At 39.4% G+C, this 18,514-nt stretch overlaps 1 protein-coding gene across 1 annotated transcript in view; it reads left to right on the plus strand.

Moving 5' to 3' along the window:
- The window catches only part of LOC146488745 (uncharacterized), an 80,428-nt gene that overhangs the window by 15,244 nt on the left and 46,670 nt on the right, over nucleotides 1–18,514 (plus strand). The window contains exons 15-17 of the mRNA XM_085112049.1: nucleotides 881–1,024; nucleotides 2,791–2,934; nucleotides 3,710–3,853. Coding sequence (XP_084968175.1) covers nucleotides 881–1,024; nucleotides 2,791–2,934; nucleotides 3,710–3,853 — 432 coding nt within the window. The remainder of the gene's footprint in view (nucleotides 1–880; nucleotides 1,025–2,790; nucleotides 2,935–3,709; nucleotides 3,854–18,514) is intronic.

Below are 18,514 nucleotides of genomic sequence, written 5' to 3' on the forward strand. Positions count from 1 at the left end.
TATGTGATCTAAAAAATCGTAAAATCTTGCAATTTTGAAGATTTTAAAGGAAACTTCAGAGATTCGTACCATTAAATAATGTCATACCGAACTTTGTGGCTTTTATTGTTGTTATATTGAGATGGCATTGTTTGTTATTTCTTTCTTTTCCTTTTTTTTTTTTTCTACATTTTTCCGAAGAAACTTTTGCTTCCCGCCGAAAAAAAATTAGCTTAGCGACACCTGGGGCTTTCGCTTTCCATATAAGGTCAAACTACGGTATATGAGCTGATAACCGAGATTTAGTGAACCAATCAGAACGCTAGAAATGCAATATCCGAGGCTGAGAATTTAAACACTATTAGCTAGTTTGTTTTCGAAAGCACAAGAGCATCGTTTAGATGGTAAAAAAAGATCAGCAAGATTGTTTCGGAAAGGCTGCAGTAGATTGTAAATTCGAGGGATAGAATTCTGCTCCATGAAATTTTCTGAGGATATAAGTTATAAGTTTGATTTAAGATAAGTATTTGAGTTTTTGTTTCGCGGGATTCCCGTAGAAATGGGGTGATCTACCAAGCGAATCGAGAACTAAAAGGATTGTAGGTAAAGTGAGACTTCATGAGTGTGCTCTGAAAAACCGCCATAAAAAAAACTGAAAAGCTTGTCCATGACGCCCTACATATGACAACTCAGAGTTTCGTACACACTAAATGGGAGTTTAAATTTCGTTCAACCAAGACGGAGCCCTTTAAAAAGTAAACTATTTTGAAAACAACATTTATGTAGTCCAGCGTAGACTGATGGGACTTTTCCAAAACGATGACGTCACATTAACGTAAACATTTATTCACAAGCCATAAACAGTCTTCTTTTGTCATTGGCCGATGTCATTATTTTTCAGACATTGATGAATGTGCGAACCCAAGCCTCAACGGTTGTGGTGAGAACACCAAGTGCACTAACAGCCCAGGAAGCTACGTTTGCACATGCGCACCAGGATTTCAACCGACAAACACAGCCAATGGAAAAGATCTCACATGTGTAGGTAAGTTGGTTAAGGTATAATTTACGTCACCGATTTATCGCGTCGATTATTAGTTTAAATCTCACAGGCCTATGTTACAATTTGGCGGCAGATTCAGTTATTTTTTAACTAATGAAGCACGGAGTCAGTGAAAATCGCTCTGATTCAAAATATGTGTAGAAATGCCACATAATTTTATAACTCGGGCTCCATTTGGTACCCTCATTCATTTTCAAAAATGTCGCTATACGCAGGCCACACGCTAATTATGCCTTCAGTGTCGTGAAACTACTAAGCCATGAGCTCATTCTCCGTGGCCCATTTAGTGCCGTTTGCAAGTCTAGTATGTGTTGCTCTAATTCTAGAATTTCACATGAATTGTAGATATTGATGAATGCAAGCACTCAAATCTCAACACCTGTGGTGCAAACACTAAGTGCGAAAACAACCCTGGCGGATTTAACTGCTCATGCGAATCAGGATTTCAATTAAACGCAAGCGCTAACACTGCATATGATTGTAAAGGTAAGTTTATTCGTGCATTTGTTGGCCCCAATCTTTTATTTTGAAGCAACCATATTTTACAGGCAAACAACGGTTCGTTCCCCTGAAAATCAGTTCAGAAGCTTAATCACTTGCTCAGGAATTAGGATTGAATTGAGACGAAAAATTACGGTTTTTTTTAGTTTATTGTCACCATAGACTTTAATTTCGTATCATACTTTCTCTCATCGAATATACACTATTAGCTAGTTTGTTTTCGAAAGCACAAGAGCAACGTTTAGATGGTAAAAAAAGATCAGCAAGATTGTTTCGGAAAGGCTGCAGTAGATTGTAAATTCGAGGGATAGAATTCTGCTCCATGAAATTTTCTGAGGATATAAGTTATAAGTTTGATTTAAGATAAGTATTTGAGTTTTTGTTTCGCGGGATTCCCGTACAAACGGGGTGCTCTACCAAGCGAATCGAGAACTAAAAGGATTGTAGGTAAAGTGAGACTTCATGAGTGTGCTCTGAAAAACCGCCATAAAAAAACTGAACCGCTTGTCCATGACGCCCTGCAAAAGACAACTCAGAGTTTCTACACACTGAAAAGGAGTTTAAATTTCGTTCAACCAAGACGGAGCCCTTTAAAAAGTAAACTATTTTGAAAACGCAATTTATGTAGTCCATCGTAGACTGATGGGACTTTTCCAAAAACGATGACCTCACATTAACGTAATCATTTATTGACAAGCCATAAACAGACTTCTTTTGTCATTGGCCGATGTCATTATTTTTCAGACATTGATGAATGTGCAAACCCAAGCCTCAACGGTTGTGGTGAGAACACCAAGTGCACTAACAGCCCAGGAGGCCACGTTTGCACATGCGCACCAGGATTTGAACCGACAAACACAACCAATAAAGAAGTTCTTACATGTGCAGGTAAGTTGGTTAAGGTATAATTTACGTCACCGATTTATCGCGTCGATTATTAGTTTCAATCTCACAGGCCTATGTTACAATTTGGCGGCAGACTCAGTTATTTTTTTACTGATGAAGCACGAAGTCAGTGAAAATCGCTCTGATTCAAAATATGTGTAGAAATGCCACATATTTTTATAACAGGTGCTCCATTTTGGTCCCCTCATTCATTTTCCAAAATGTCGCTATACGCAGGGCACACGTTAATTATGTCTTGAGTGTTGGGAAACTGCTAAGCCATGAGCTTACTCTCCGTGGCCTATTCAGTGTGCAAGTCTAGTATGTGTTGTTTTAATTCTAGATTTTCACAATAATTGTAGACATTGATGAATGCAAGCACTCAAATCTCAACACCTGTGGTGCAAACACTAAGTGCGAAAACAACCCTGGCGGATTCAACTGCGCATGCGAATCAGGATTTCAATTAAACGCAAGCGCTAACACTCATGCATATGATTGTGAAGGTAAGTTCATTCGTGCATTTGTTGACCCCAATCGTCAGCTTTAAAGCAACCTTATTTTATAGGCAACCAACGGTTCGTTTCCCTGAAAATCTGTTCAGAAACTTAATCACTTGTTCAGGAATTCGGATTGAATTGAGAAAAAAAACGATCGTTATTTTGGTGTATTGTCACCTAAGACTTTAATTTCGTATCATACTTTCTCTCCCAGAACACACACTATTAGCTAGTTTGTTTTCGAAGGCACAAGAGCATCGTTTAGATAGTAAAATATGATCAGAAAGATTTTTTCGGAAAGGCTGCAGTAGATTATAAATTCGAGGGATAGAATTCTGTTCCATGAGATCTTCTAAGGATATAAGTTATAAGTTTGATTTAAGATAAGTATTTGAGTTTTTGTTTCGCGGGATTCCGGTAGAAATAGGCTGCTCTACCAAGCGAATCTAGCGCAAAAAGCTAAGGATTGTAGATAAAGCGAGATATCACGAGTGTGCTGTAAAAAGCAGCCATAAAAAAACCTGAAAAGCTTGTCCATGACGCCCTTAGAAAGACAACTCAGAGTTTCGTACACACTAAAAGGGAGTTTAAATTTCGTTCAACCAAAACGGAGCGCATGAAAAATTCAATAAAAAGTAGACTATTTTGAAAACGCCATTTATGAAGTCCAGCGTAGACTGATGGGACTTTTCCAAAACGATGACCTCACGTTAACGTAATCATTTATTGACAAGCCATAAACAGACTTCTTTTGTCATTGGACGATGTCATTATTTTTCAGACATTGATGAATGTGCGAACCCAAGCCTCAACGGTTGTGGTGAGAACACCAAGTGCACTAACAGCCCAGGAAGCCACGTTTGCACATGCGCACCAGGATTTGAACTGACAAACACAACCAATGAAAAAGATCTCGTATGTGTAGGTAAGTTAGTTAAGGTATAATTTACGTCACCGATTTATCTCGTCGATTATTAGTGTTATTCTCACAGGCCTATGTTACAATTTGCCGGCAGATTTATTTTTCTACTGATGAAGCACGGAGTCAGTGAAAATCGCTCTGATTCAAAATATGTGTAGAGATGCCACATATTTTTATAACTGGTGCTCCATTTTGGTCCCCTCATTCATTTTCAAAAATGTCGCTATACGCAGGGCACACGCTAATTATGTCTTGAGTGTTGTGAAACTACTAAGCCATGAGCTCATTCTCCGTGGCCTATTTAGTGTGCACGTCTAGTATGTGTTGTTCTAATTCAAGAATTTCACATGAATTGTAGACATTGATGAATGCAAGCACTCAAATCTCAACACCTGTGGTGCAAACACTAAGTGCGAAAACAACCCTGGCGGATTTAACTGCTCATGCGAATCAGGATTTCAATTAAACACAAGCGCTAACACTCATGCATATGATTGTAAAGGTAAGTTCATTCGTGCTTTTGTTGACTCAAATCGTCAGCTTTAAAGCAACTATATTTTACAGGTAACAAACGGTTCGTTTCGCTGAAAATCTTTTCAGAAGCTTAATCACGGGAATTCGGATTGAATTGAGAAGGAAAAATATCGTTATTTTGGCGTATTGTTACCGAAGACTTTAATTTCGTATCATACTTTTTCTCTCCGAATAAACACTATTAGCTAGTTTTTTTTTGACGGCACAAGAGCATCTTTTAGATGGTAAAATACGATCAGCAATATTCTTCGGAAAGCCTGTAGTAGATTGTAAATTTTGTCCCATTAAATTTTCTAATGATATAACCTTGGATTAATCTAAAGGTCCCAAATAACTCAAATATTGTTAGCATATGTTAGCTGCTGGGTTAAAGAAAGCAAGCAATAGACTACCGCTTCAGGTGATGGCCATGTTTTATTCTCCTGCTCGGGCGCCTATGCGCATGCCTAATGAAATCACTGGTGCGTGACAAATGAATCACACAACATCTTCCTTCTTTAAAATGAGAACCAATGGGCACAATTGTTGTTTTAAAAATCAAGCTTAAACTTGGTAACAAGAGTAAACAATATGCACTGATTTGAATGCTATGTACAAGAACATAACAAACGTTAAGTGTCCACAACAAAAGTTTAATAAATTGGTCAATCAAGTCTCAGGTTGTCTCTTATATTAGCTTCAGAGAGGGTCTGATATGTCTCGTCGGTCTTGAGGAGATACTAGGTGACAAGAGAGGCCTCTCAGGGGTTTGTGCCTGATCCGTAGGTCGCTGGTTACAAACGAGGGGTGGTTCTGATTTGTCTAAAGGAATTGAGATGAGATGGGAACTGTTCCGTCTCACAGTGCCTTTCTCTGTGTTGATCATGTCGGACCTAGGTGTTCTTGCTGTGCCTGCGAGAGTACCAGTGGGTTCTGCATCTTTGACATACACAGGGAAACCATCTTGAAGTGGCTTCAAGGTTGCAATCCTATGAAGTTGAGCCTCTATTTTTCTTTGCTGTCTGTCTCTCTATCACGTAGTTTTTCGATGTTCGGCAAACTTGGGTTAAGATTAGTGTGGAAGGTTGTGATGGCGTTTCTCAGCTTCCTTCCCATAACTAATAAAGATGGAGAATACCAGCAAGCTAGTGGGGTAGATCTGACTAATGACAACAATCTTTTGGTTGGATCTTTTTCTTTCATTAGGAGTGACTTGGTAGTTTTTACCAACACGCTTCACCTCACCATTGGACTGGGGAAAGCGAGGGCCACTCGTTCCGTGCTGTGCAAAGTGAGTGAATTCTGCTGATGAATACGGAAGGCCATTGTCACTTCTCACTTGCTCTGGGATGCTGTGTCTAGCGAAGATACCCTTTAGCGCTCTAATGACTTTGTGAGGTTGTGTGATTTTCTTCAATGCAGCTACTTTTACAAAGTGAGAGAAAGAGTCAACTACGATCAGGTAATTTAGGTTATTGAGCTCGAAGAGGTCGGTCACGATGACTTGCCATGGGCGTTCAGAAAAGGATGTCGGAATGAGTGGCTCTGCCATTTGTTGTCGATATTTGGCACAGATTTTGCAGTTCTCGACCATCTGCTGGATTTCTCGGTTGAGACCTGGCCACCATTCTGAAGTCTTTGCACTCTCTCATGACTTGAATATACCTTAATGTCCTTCATGTACCTTGTTTAGGACTTGTAGTCTCGTTGTTGACGGTACCACGATTCTTGATCCCTTCAGTAACACTTTATGGACTACACTGAGCTCTTCTAGCTCTCCTCTGACTACGCGATAAGGTTTGATTGCATAATGAAGATGAAACTTGTCTGGCCAGACTTCCATGCAGTAAATATTTATTTGTTTGCAGCCCTGCTCTTCATCCTGAGCTTCTTTGATCTCCATCAACTTGACATCTAACACTTGTAAGAGTCTAGTACGCTATCAACATAGATGTTCATTTCTTTTTCTGAAACAGTCTCCTGAGTATTCGGGTTACCGCTTGCATTCTTGATAATGCATCTGCAATGCATAGTCCCTTCTTGGGACATGATTTACGTCTTAAAAGTGAAATCTCATGAGGCACATTCTTAGTCGCTGAACTCTTAGTGGAACTTCGTCCAGGGTACGCGTGGTGAGAAATGGCACAAAGGGCTTATGGTCTGTTTCAGCAATGATGGACTTTCCCACTAGGTAATCACTGCACCACTCACAGGCCCAAGTGAAGGCTAACGCCTCTTTCTCTTTTTGCGCATTTCTGCATTCCACTGGGGTGGGTCCTCGGGAAATGAATGTAACAGGCCTCCAGGTCTGGTCATCTTGCTTTTGTAGCAGTACTCCTCCCAATCCGAATGAGGACGCATCAGCTGAGATCTTGGCCTCTCTGTTAGGAACATAGCGAACAAGCACTGGTGCCGTTGTCAAGATTGTCTTGATTTCTTCAAAGGCTGTTTGCTGAGGTGGTCCCCAGACCCACTGTCGGTCCTTCTGCATCAAATCTTGAATAGGCTTTGTTTAATCGGCTAGGTGCTCTGCAAACTTGCCCATGTGGTTTACCATCCCTAAGAACGCAAGGACCTTATGAACATTCTTGGGCTTTGAAAGGCTCACCACTGCTGCTACTTTTCAGGGTCCACCTCAATGCCATCTGCACTAACAATGTTTCCCAGGAACTTAATTTTGAGAACACTAAAGGAACACGTATCTATATTCAGTGTCACACCTGCTGGTGAAAGACGTTCCAATACCTCTTTTATCCTGCTGTAGTGTAGTTCGTAGGTTGAGGCATGGACTAGCACATCATCAATGTTACATTCAACTCCTTTGAAACTCTCAAGGATTCTACTCATGGATTTCTGAAACTTGTCGTAGCCAGAAATTATTGCATAAGGCAGCACATTGAAGCAATAACGACCCCAAGGTGTGATAAAGGTTGTGAGCCTTCTGACAGCTTGATTTGCCAGAATTCTTAGTTTGCATCCAATTTTGTAAAATACTTTGCTCCTGCCAGCTTTCCTAGGGTGACATCCACAGACCGGATTGGGTGGTTCTCACGCTGAACATACTCATTGAGCTTGGTTAGGTCCACACATACTCTAACTTTACCATCGGGCTTGGGAGTCACCACCATAGGGGCACACCATTCTGTTGGGCTGTCCACTGGTGATATCACTCTACTCTTCAGCATTCTGTCAATTTCACGCTTCGTTTCGGCGTAGAGTGGCATTGGTACTTTTCTTGGGACTGTAAGTGCAAAGGGTGTCACATCATGTTTTAGCTTGTTGGTGTACTCTTCTTTCATCATTCCATGCCAAGTGAATAGCTATGAATAATAATGGATCATCTTTACTTTGTACTCATCACTGGTTAATTCATGGATCCTGTTGATCAGGCTTAGATGCAGCAGCTCTACCAAGCAGTGGTTCCGTGAGGTCTTGTACAACATAGATGTGTTCCTTCATGGACTTAGATTTGTTGGTAAGAGAAGCTGTAGACTTCCCCTCGCCGTTCAGCTTATACTTGCTTGTACCCAAAAGGTTTTTATCTGTAGGTTGCAACTTGGTCTGACCATCTAATTTCAGCAAATCATCGTATGGAACCACTGTGGCATCCGCACCACTGTCAAGTTTGAAGGGTAGTGGTTTCTCGTTTACAAGAGCGTGGCGGTCCATGGAGACTTTGCAATGTCACTCGGGACTTCAAGTAGATCCACTATCTCTTCCAAGAAGAAAGGTTCTTCTTCTTCAGCTTCTACGTCTAGTGGTTTTTCGGGTTTTGAGCCTCTACAAGCCTGTGCCCAGTGTCCTATTTTCTAGCATTTGTTGCACTTGGAGTTGCGTGCTGGGCATGTCTTCTCCGGGTGAAAACTTCCAAGGTACCTGGGAAACTTCGACTGATGTTTAAAGTGAGGAGTTGCAACTTGACAAATTTTCTCTTTGGGTTTTTCGTGTTTCTTCCTGTGAGGTTTTCGTTTCAAAACGTTTTTCCCTTCAGGTTATTGATTTGAATTCCCTACAGGATCCTAGGGATTTTGATGAAGGTTCTAGGCTTGTAACGATCCCGTTTCTGACACAATGTTAAGTTAAAGAAAGCAAGCAATAGACTACCGCTTCAAGTCGACGGCCATGTTTTATTCTCCTGCTAAGGCACGTATGCGCATGCCTAATGAAATCACTGTTGCGTGACAAATGAATAACATTAGCCTACACAAAATCCCTCGTAACTACCAGAAAATGATCTTGGAAAATAAAAAAGAACAGCATTTTAAGTAGCTTTCTCAAAACTTCCCACTGGTAACCTGATAGTATACTCCGTGATTTATAGTTTTTTGGCGAGCTTTTTCTTTTTCATTTTTGAACATATCTAAAGCGAATTGTTAGCACTCTATACCATATAAACTATATTTTCTGGCAGCGTGAAGTGCAATCTTTCCAACTGTATTTTCACTGAATATAGCATAAGTGTTGGTATAATTTCATGCCATTTGCAGATATCGATGAATGTGGGAACTCCAACAGTTGTGGCAAGAACACCAAGTGCAAAAACTATCTAGGCGGCTACTATTGCGTATGTGAATTAGGATTCGAAACAGAAAATGGTAAAACACACGGACTCAATCTCATTTGTAATAAAGGTAAGTTTGAGAATGGTGTATATTATTCAGTGATCCCACAAGTATACTCAGAAAAAGGAAATCCGAGTGCTCCTATCAATTGATGGACTATACTTTCAACTTGGTAAACAGATCTCGCCGTCGACCAATATTTTCCCAATACAGAGGTCATGCTCGATGTCAATAACGTATTACTATATTATCACTTTAGACATTAATGAATGTAAGGATCCAAGTCTTCACTTATGTACAGGTCAAAACTCGAAGTGCGTGAACCACCCCGGTAACTACAGCTGCAAATGCGCACCGGGATACAAAGGAGATGGCATCGATTGTTAAGAGAGTTTACACAGGTAGGCTCGATTTCCGCCGCTCTCTTGAGTCCGGTCTTTGCTCGTTTCCCGAACAGCGGCTGGAAATCGAGCCTATTACACAAGCAGTGTAAGCAATTCTTAGAAAAGGCACAACGGAGGAAAGTTCAAAGTATCTTGTTTCTTCAAACACTTGCAACAAATTTAAAATTTCAGGAAATCAAAGCAAAGGACATTAGATCTTCAATTCTTCTCACAAATTTTCTTCCAAAAGGACTCGGCACAGAGGATGTCGGGCATTGACCTGGTACCGGGTTAGAAACATCCTCGCTCAGTTCTACTTTGCCCCTGAAGATTCACAACTACAAGGAGCCTTGGTGCCCATGCATCCTTTTCAATTTCCCGGCCGGAATTTCTTCATTGCTGCCGCAATCTATTATTTCTCTCACTTTTCTTTTCTTTTCTTTTCTTTTCTTTGTAAACTACATCCCCCTACAAAAATGAATTGTTATATATCCCTATACAGGGTTTCCCCCTCCCCCAAACAAGCTAACCCTAATCCCTATACAGGTTTCCCCTACCCCCCAATTAAGCTAACCCTTATCCCTATACAGGGTTTCCCCCTCCCCCAAACAAGCTAACCCTTATCCCTATACAGGGTTTCCCCCTCCCCCAAACAAGATAACCCTAATCCCTATACAGGGTTTCCCCCTCCCCCAAACAAGCTAACCCTTATCCCTATACAGGGTTTCCCCCTCCCCCAAACAAGATAACCCTAATCCCTATACAGAGTTTCCCCCTCCCCCAAACAAGCTAACCCTAATAAATATACAGGGTTTCCCCCTCCCCTAAACAAGCTAACCCTAATCCCTATGCAGGGGTTCCCCCTCCCCCAAACAAGCTAACACTAATCCATATACAGGGTTTCCCCCTCCCCCAAACAAGCTAACCCTAATCCCTATGCAGGGTTTCCCCTTCCCCCAAACAAGCTAACCCTAATCCCTATGCAGGGTTTCCCCTTCCCCCAAACTAGCTAACCCTAATCCCTATACAGGGTTTCCCCCTTCCCCCAAACAAGCTAACCCTAATCCCTATACAGGGTTTCCCCCTTCCCCCAAACAAGCTAACCCTAATCCCTATACAGGGTTTCCCCCTTCCCCCAAACAAGCTAACCCTAATCCCTATACAGGGTTTCCCCTTCCCCCAAACAAGCTAACCCTAATCCCTATGCAGGGTTTCCCCTTCCCCCAAACAAGCTAACCCTAATCCCTATGCAGGGTTTCCCCTTCCCCCAAACTAGCTAACCCTAATCCCTATACAGGGTTTCCCCTTCCCCCAAACAAGCTAACCCTAATCTATATACAGGGTTTCCCCTTCCCCCAAACAAGCTAACCCTAATCCCTATGCAGGGTTTCCCCTTCCCCCAAACTAGCTAACCCTAATCCCTATACAGGGTTTCCCCTTCCCCCAAACAAGCTAACCCTAATCCCTATGCAGGGTTTCCCCTTCCCCCAAACGAGCTAACCCTAATCCACATACAGAATTCTTCCCCCTTCCCCAAACCTAGCTAACACTTGTCCATAAACAGAATTCCCCCTTCCCAAAACTAACTAGCCCCAATCCTTAAACAGATTTTGTCCCTCCCCCAATCTAGCTAATCCCAATATACATGCTTTTCCCATAATATGGCTTTCTCCAAAATTCTAATCTAGCATTTCTATTACGTTTTAGTTGTTTTTGTTACTTTACTTAACACTAATTGAGCTTGAGAGTGCTCGCTCAATATAACCACTTACATGGTTAACTATTTTACGAATGGTTTTTTTGTTCTACACACAACTACTTCCCCACCCATACACTTAAACCCCCCTTTTACCTACTGATTTTAATCAGTGGAGACTTGGGAACCCATATATTTGGGATTCTATACCATGGCTCTTGGGATACCACAAATGTTGCTAGAGACACTACTGAAACTAATTTTAATACAAAATGAACCGGAAGGTTTTAAACTAAACCCCACTCTGGCTTGCTGGTATGTCAAAACAGCCCCTTTTGATCAAACGCTCAGTTTTCGGCCAATTTTTGAGTCTCTTGCATTGTCTTCCGATTCTAACTAGTCGCCTGAAAGGGTTTTGTACATTCCATAGCGCAACAAAAATTTTTCAAATCATGGAAAGCCTTAATAAATGAATTAATTATAAAAATGACTTGGCCTGACTTAGCTGTTCTTATTTTTTCCTAGGGATTCGTCCGGTACATGCAATTGGATCAGGAACATTTCAGCTCTCTCTTACCATGCTCTTCATTTCTGTACCTCTTGGATGTCTGCCCTTATTTTGATTCTTCCTTTGCTATTTTAGGTTTTTATATGATTTTTTTTTTCTGACTTAAGGTCCCTGATTTCAAAAGAGCTGTTAAAAAAATACATGTTTTTTTTCTGTGTATTATCAAAAACATTTTCACCAGTAAGGGAGTATTTGGACTTGAAATTACTAGCATAAAGTTTTTCGCTAATTTTTGGTTTGGCATCGTCTTTCTTTAACTTCTTCCTGTAAAATTTGAAAAAAAGAATCAGAATGTTAACATTAACTATGATTCATGCTGTTTCTTCTAGCCTGCTATTAAAAAGCTGCTTTAGTATTGCTCTTGTTGCATGCATATGTGTTTCTTTTTGTTCAATAAGCTAAGTCTCAAGGGAGGCTTTTGGAAAAGGACTGGGAGGATTCAAACAAGATATCAGATTACTACATACTGTATTACTCAAAAATGTGTAAACAATGAACGTTTTGTTTGGTATTTCAATCTTGATTGGCACAAGTTAACATTAATACTCCATACAATTATAAGCGATTTCCAGGTTCGTGCAGCAATCATCTATCAGGCTCCCTTGAGTTTGATTTGTATGTGAAGCCCCCTCCCCCGCCTTTCAAGTGTTTTCTCACATACTGCCCCAACTTTTTTTCCGCTTGTGTACCACTATAAAACTTGATGGAAGGGGTTTTACTGTGTCGAGTCCTTCCGTATTAGAGGTTTTTATTACAAAATAACCAAAGCTTGACCTGAATTTTTTTGAAACCTACAAAGATTTTTCAACATAAATTCGGTAAATTGAAAGTAGACAGGAAAAGACCGCAAACTTGGCATGTTCAAAGAGCGCCGGAATGACTTCATGCACTGAATAAATAACTGTCAGAGCAGATTATAAAATGTGTTAATTAAGGGATATTTTATCCTTTGGATAGTGACTTAGCTATAGGGTTGTTATTCGCGCTTAAAATAATCCGGCCTTACCACTGTACGGAAAAACATGGCAACTGTATATTTCCCACAATTCCCTGTGATCCTAACGCAGTCAATAGGCACATAAAAAGCCTTTTTTTTGGCGAAATTCGTCCCTGTATTGTGTATGCTAGGTTTGAAGTTTCTGGAACTTTTCTGTGCGGTTTTTTTTTTTGAACAATTTAAGGGTTGTCGTACGCTAAGAATTATGAGTAAATCTACCAGTTACGGCCGAGATAGTTTTGCATTCCGCAGTATCCTTGTCCACGAAGTTTACGATTTATTAATGGGAACAAACCTCAACAAATCAACTATCGGAGTACCTCGAAATTTCGTTAAACTAGCTTCAAGCTTTATTAGTGAATGTCTAACCTACATTTTTAACCAATCATTACAACAGGGTGTCGTACCTGATATTCTGAAAATTTCTAAGATTACACCAATTGACAAAGGAGGAGAAGTTACAGATCCCACCAATTTTCGCCCTATCTCAACGTTATCAACGTTTTCACAAATATTTGAAAAACTTATACACAAGCAACTTAACAACTATATTGAGAAGCAGAAAATCCTCTTTCAATTTCAATTTGGCTTTAGAAAAGGACATTCAACCACCGAAGCTATAACTGAAATCACAAATACACTAAGAAAAGCCATTGATAATAATTTATACACTTGTGGTATTTTCTTAGACTTTTCAAAAGCCTGTGATACTGTAAACCATACGATCTTGCTGAGAAAACTGGAAGCCTATGGAATAAGGGGGACTCCTTTAAACTGGTTTCAAAGCTATCTTACAAATAGGAAACAGTATGTTGAGTTGGATGGGGTTAAGTCTCCCAAGCAGACAATGTTATGTGGAATTCCACAAGGAAGCACACTAGGACCTCTCCTATTTTTGATCTAAATTAATGATTTGCCAAATAGCTCGCAAAAATTAAGCTTCAAAATCTTTGCGGATGATACAAATGTATTTGCATCCGCAAGGGACCCTAAGACACTCGAACACTTAATGAACTCTGAACTAGCCAAAGTGAAAAGATGGTGCGATATTAACAAACTGTCTATCAATAGGGATAAAACAAACTTCATGATAATCAAATCCACAAAAAAAAAGGATATCCCAATAAATCTTAACATAATAAATACCGACGGCTCCTCTTATTCGTTAGAACGAAAGCAATGTATAAAATACCTAGGTGTTATGATTGACGAGTCTTTAAGCTGGAAACACCACATTTCTTTTGTCTGTTCTCGCATATCTCGAAACACTGGAATAATATCGAAATTAAGGTATTACCTCTCAATTAAACAACTAAGACAAATATACTATAATCTAATCTACCCATATATTTCTTATGGCATATTAGCTTGGAGAAGTGTATACAAAACACATATAAGAAAAATTCAAGTGAAACAAAATCATATTGTAAGATTAATATTCTTTGCCAAATCATTTGGCAGCGAAACAGAGAAAGCCAAACCTTTGCTAAATCTACTAGGCCTTCTGACAGTGAATAATATTTATCGCCTACAAGTGTTGAAATTCTTGCATTCATGGCATAAAGGCCTCCTGCCTGAAGTGTTCGACAACATGTTTCAATATGCTAGTAATATACATGGCTACAACACAAGATATGCAGCTAAGCATAATCTTTATAAGCCGAACGTAAGAACTAATGTAGGTAAACAATTAATCTCCTTCATGGCAACCGATATTTGGAAAGACCTTCCAACTCCTTTAAAAAAACTCATACAAAGTGTGTCTGCTTTTCCGAAACAAATTATACATTATTTACTGTCAGAACAACAAATGAACTAATTTTCTTTTATGCTGACCTCGTAACATACGTTAACTTTTTTTACAATTAATAAGTTCTTCCTTCCTTTTGCTTTTTCATTTTTTTTTCTTTTTCTTTCTTTTCTTTTCTTTTCTTTCTTTTTTGCCTGCTATCTAGAACCTAAATTAGCCAGGGAGCTAACAAGACAACCTAATGGTTTATTTAGCTTCCTTGCTTTACACGTTAATTCAACTAATAATTAATTTAATATATATAACACCATTAAAAGATTGTAATAATCAACTTGTAAATAGAAAAAAAGCACAAATAAACATTATCATTATCATTATCATTATCGTGGATTTAAAGCAATAATATTTCTACGCAAAACCGGATAGCTCTTGTGCCGGCACCAAAAACATATCGGATAGGGCTTTCGTTCACGCACAAAACACCGATTTCGAATCGATTTTTGTGCAGGAGCGATGCTGCACTGCTTCGGTCTTGAAAGTAAATCGTCGCAATTCGTGACACTTTCTTGAGTAATGAACAGAGAATCGAACCGAAGTCAACAACAAGGAGCGAAGATTGGATTCTAGTGGAAAGATGGCGGCGGTTTTGGGCCACTTCTGTTCACACCAGGCCGGAGTATTTTTCACAACGGAATAAAACGCTATCCGGCATAATGTGGACATAGCCTAAGTGTTATGCAATTTTTGAATTTCCTGTAGACCAGTGGCTACGGGATGCGTCTGCTGTATGGAAATTCATCTCATCTTGATCCACCATTATAATTTATAATTTACCAATGTTTTGCTGTGATTTTCATGATCTCTTGTTTGAAGCTCTAAGCTGAGTCTTATTCTTTATGATTTAACAAAGGAAGGAAAGAAGAAAAAGGAAGAAAGCTAGGGCCTGAATGAGAACAAAATTTCACCTTATCGGTTGAACATAAGTAATGTTTACAAGCGCGTGATTCAATTATAGAAATTTGATGACTTTACAATCATAAGATGGCGTAAATAATGAGTGGAGAGTGATTCTCAAGGACATTACAAAAACTGTACAAGAAAAAATCAATAGTTACCGAACAACAGCGGTTTGTGAATAGCGTACAGAGTTTCCCGGCTAACCCAGCATGGCCGCAAGGCACAAGATTTTTGCTGTTGGAATTACGCTTCTTCTATTTCTAGGAGTGGTGCAAGGAAAGAAAGCCCGGCTAGGTAATTCTCTCATGACAAAATCCGCAATCTTTTCGAGTTGCGTTAATCGAATGTAATTTAAAAGTCTTGACCTCTCAGAACAGCCATATTTATATTTCAGTCGTTGGGTGACAATGTTTTTTTAACGATTTGTTACTACCTTGCTCTCGAAAGAAAAAAATGTCCTCTGCATTAAGGCGGGGGTAAACCTGAAAGCCGTTTTCATGCCGATTAAAATCGGTTTCATGGAAATATCTCTTTCACGTTTCAAGCAATCCAGAATCTCTCTGCTTAAAACGGAAATCAATGTTGTTGGTTGTTTTTTGAATTTTTAGGTGAATTCTGGGTATATTTGGGAGGAGATAGTTTTTCTAGAAGGATTGGTAAAATTAAGAGAAATAAGAAATATTGAAGATTTAGTAAGGTTTTAAAATTAGAATTTGTAGTTAATAATTAATAGACGGATACCCAGTTAGTCCACTAGAAACCTGGGGTGCTCTTGCGTGGGTATCAACTGTCTGTTGGTGTTTTAAAAATCATTTTCTTTCTTTTATCTCTTCTTCAAACCTCCAAAAATTCCATTCAAATTCACGTTTACCCCCACCTTAATAGAAATGACCGATTGACCCACGCGTCCAACAATCTTATAAAACAAACGTTGCGATGAATTTAGCGCGCGCACTCATCTAGGCATTTGTTTGTTCCATAACGGTGATATCATTTACACGGAACACTTTCAAGAAAACATTTTTTTGTATAAATAGAATAATTGTAATCGTTTAATTAAGCGCGGACACTTTTAAAAGAACCATTCTGTTGCGCAAACACGTTGTAAGTTTTTTTTCTGTCTTCAAAACCGTCTTGCAAAGCTCTCGCAACAAATCGTTCCGTTAGAAGTTGTCCTCGCGCGATCAGTTTTCGTTAAAAAGTAGTCGTTACAATTTGTCCCGTTTAACGTTACCTTCAAGCGCGGACTGCCACTAAAAGTTATGAAAGTCCTTCAAATTATATTGTGTCTACGGTGTTAACCACAGTCGGTTATAAGTCCCACCCGACGCGAGTTAACACTCTACGGAACAAGAGAACTTTTTTTTTTCTTCAAAGGTAGGTTTTAATTTAAACTCGGTATTTATAACACGAATTATTCTCCTAATATTTAAGTTGGACAGCAAAAACTTTCAGGACTTACATACATTAAGATTTTTGTGGAAAAAGAGTTTGACTCATGTTTCATTGAATACTGTAAAAATTTCAATTCACGTTTCAGATATTTACAAAGGAAACTCAAAATCTCATGATGTTTGAATGTGATCCAAGTGTATTGTAGAAAATTTGTTCTTACTACACACCTGTTCCTTTAATTAATTTACGCAGCATGGTCACTATGTAGACCACCTTTGACCCATTTTCAAGTGATCTACTTTAGTGCTTAATCTGCAGATTTACAGCTATTTCAATTAACGTTGTCGGATTAAAATCAAGCTAAAGGACAAGACCGCAATGTTTTGTGGGATTATTATAATTTTTTTTTTCTTTGAATAATTTCATCAAAATCATCCCTGCACGTGCAGGTAATTGTACTGCTAATTACAACCTATTGTTTTCTCCAGGCATGACTGATTTTGATTAATTTATTCATAAAAATCCCACGTAAACTGTCGGTCTTGTCTTTTAGCTTCGAGCTTTGAACCGACAACGTTAATTGAAATGACTGTATGCAAAGAACTAAAAAGGGCCAAAAGCAAAGACGACGTCGACGCCAACGACAACGCTGCAAAACAATTGGTTTAAATGAGAAAAAAACAAGCGCTCTGCACGTGCGTTTTAAATTTTCGCTGATCTTTGCCGTCCTCTGCAAACCGTCAGAAAACAATAGTTTTAATTAGCAAAACACTAGCTCTGCACGTGCGTTTTACACTTGGGTACATTTCTTTGTCGTCCTCTGCAAAACAAAAACGTGAAATGACCAAATTTAAGGTTTTGTGGAGAACGTGAACGCATGAAGGTTAATTTACCTTCCTCTTTTTGAACTTTAAAGCCGGGCACCCGTACGACGTTAGCTCCTCGATAGTTTGGCTACATTGCACAAACTGAGAGAGTATAAATCATCACGAATTTATTCAGAAGACGCGAAGGTAATTTTTTAAGTTTCGTTTTCGTCGCGGCGTCGTCGTCTCTGCTTAAGGTCCCTAGAAGGGAGCTTAAGCAACGACTACGGCGACGGCAACGACAACGCCGCAAAACAATAGGTTTAATGAGCAAAAACAATTGCTCTGCACGTGCGTTTTACATTTGGTACATTTTTTTGCCGTCCTCTGCAAAACAACAACGTGAAATGCCCAATTTAAGGTTTTGTGGAGAACGTGAACGCACGGCGGTGAATGTTTCATTTTCTTTCTTAACTTGTGCGCCACTCTTACCAATTTAGTTCCTGGATAGTTCGCCATTTTTGTAAAAGTTGAGCGAGTTGAAATAATCGCGAAGTGGCACAAATGAAATAAAGATATATTTTCAAGTGACGTTTTTGTTGCCGTCGCCGTCGTCGTTGCTTTTATAACCTGGTTTCTGTGTATGGTTGGCCGTTTCTGTGCTGAGAAGTTAAACGAGTTGAAATAATCGCGAAGTAGCACAAATGAACTGAAGTTATATTTTCAATAGACGCTTTCGTTGTTTTGCTGTCGTCTAGTGGAAGTTGAGTTGTGATAGACGTTAATATATATATTTAGCCAAGCCTAAAAGCGGAGCTCCAATTTTTTCATAGCATTTATAGAAATCGGCTTATCGTATGAACGTAGTAACCTTACCAGTTCCTCATCCTTTGCTTTCTGCAGTTATATATACTTTTAGTGCATATGCAGCAAACTGCCCATAAACAATGACAATGTAATACAGCGGGTACAATTATTTAATCCTGATTTGTCGCAATCTCGTCCCCAGAGCCCCAGCGTGTAGGAACCAAGATTAC

The sequence above is a fragment of the Pavona decussata genome, unplaced genomic scaffold, assembly GCF_977016875.1.
Source record: "Pavona decussata unplaced genomic scaffold, jaPavDecu1.1 SCAFFOLD_8, whole genome shotgun sequence".
NCBI lineage: Eukaryota > Metazoa > Cnidaria > Anthozoa > Scleractinia > Agariciidae > Pavona > Pavona decussata.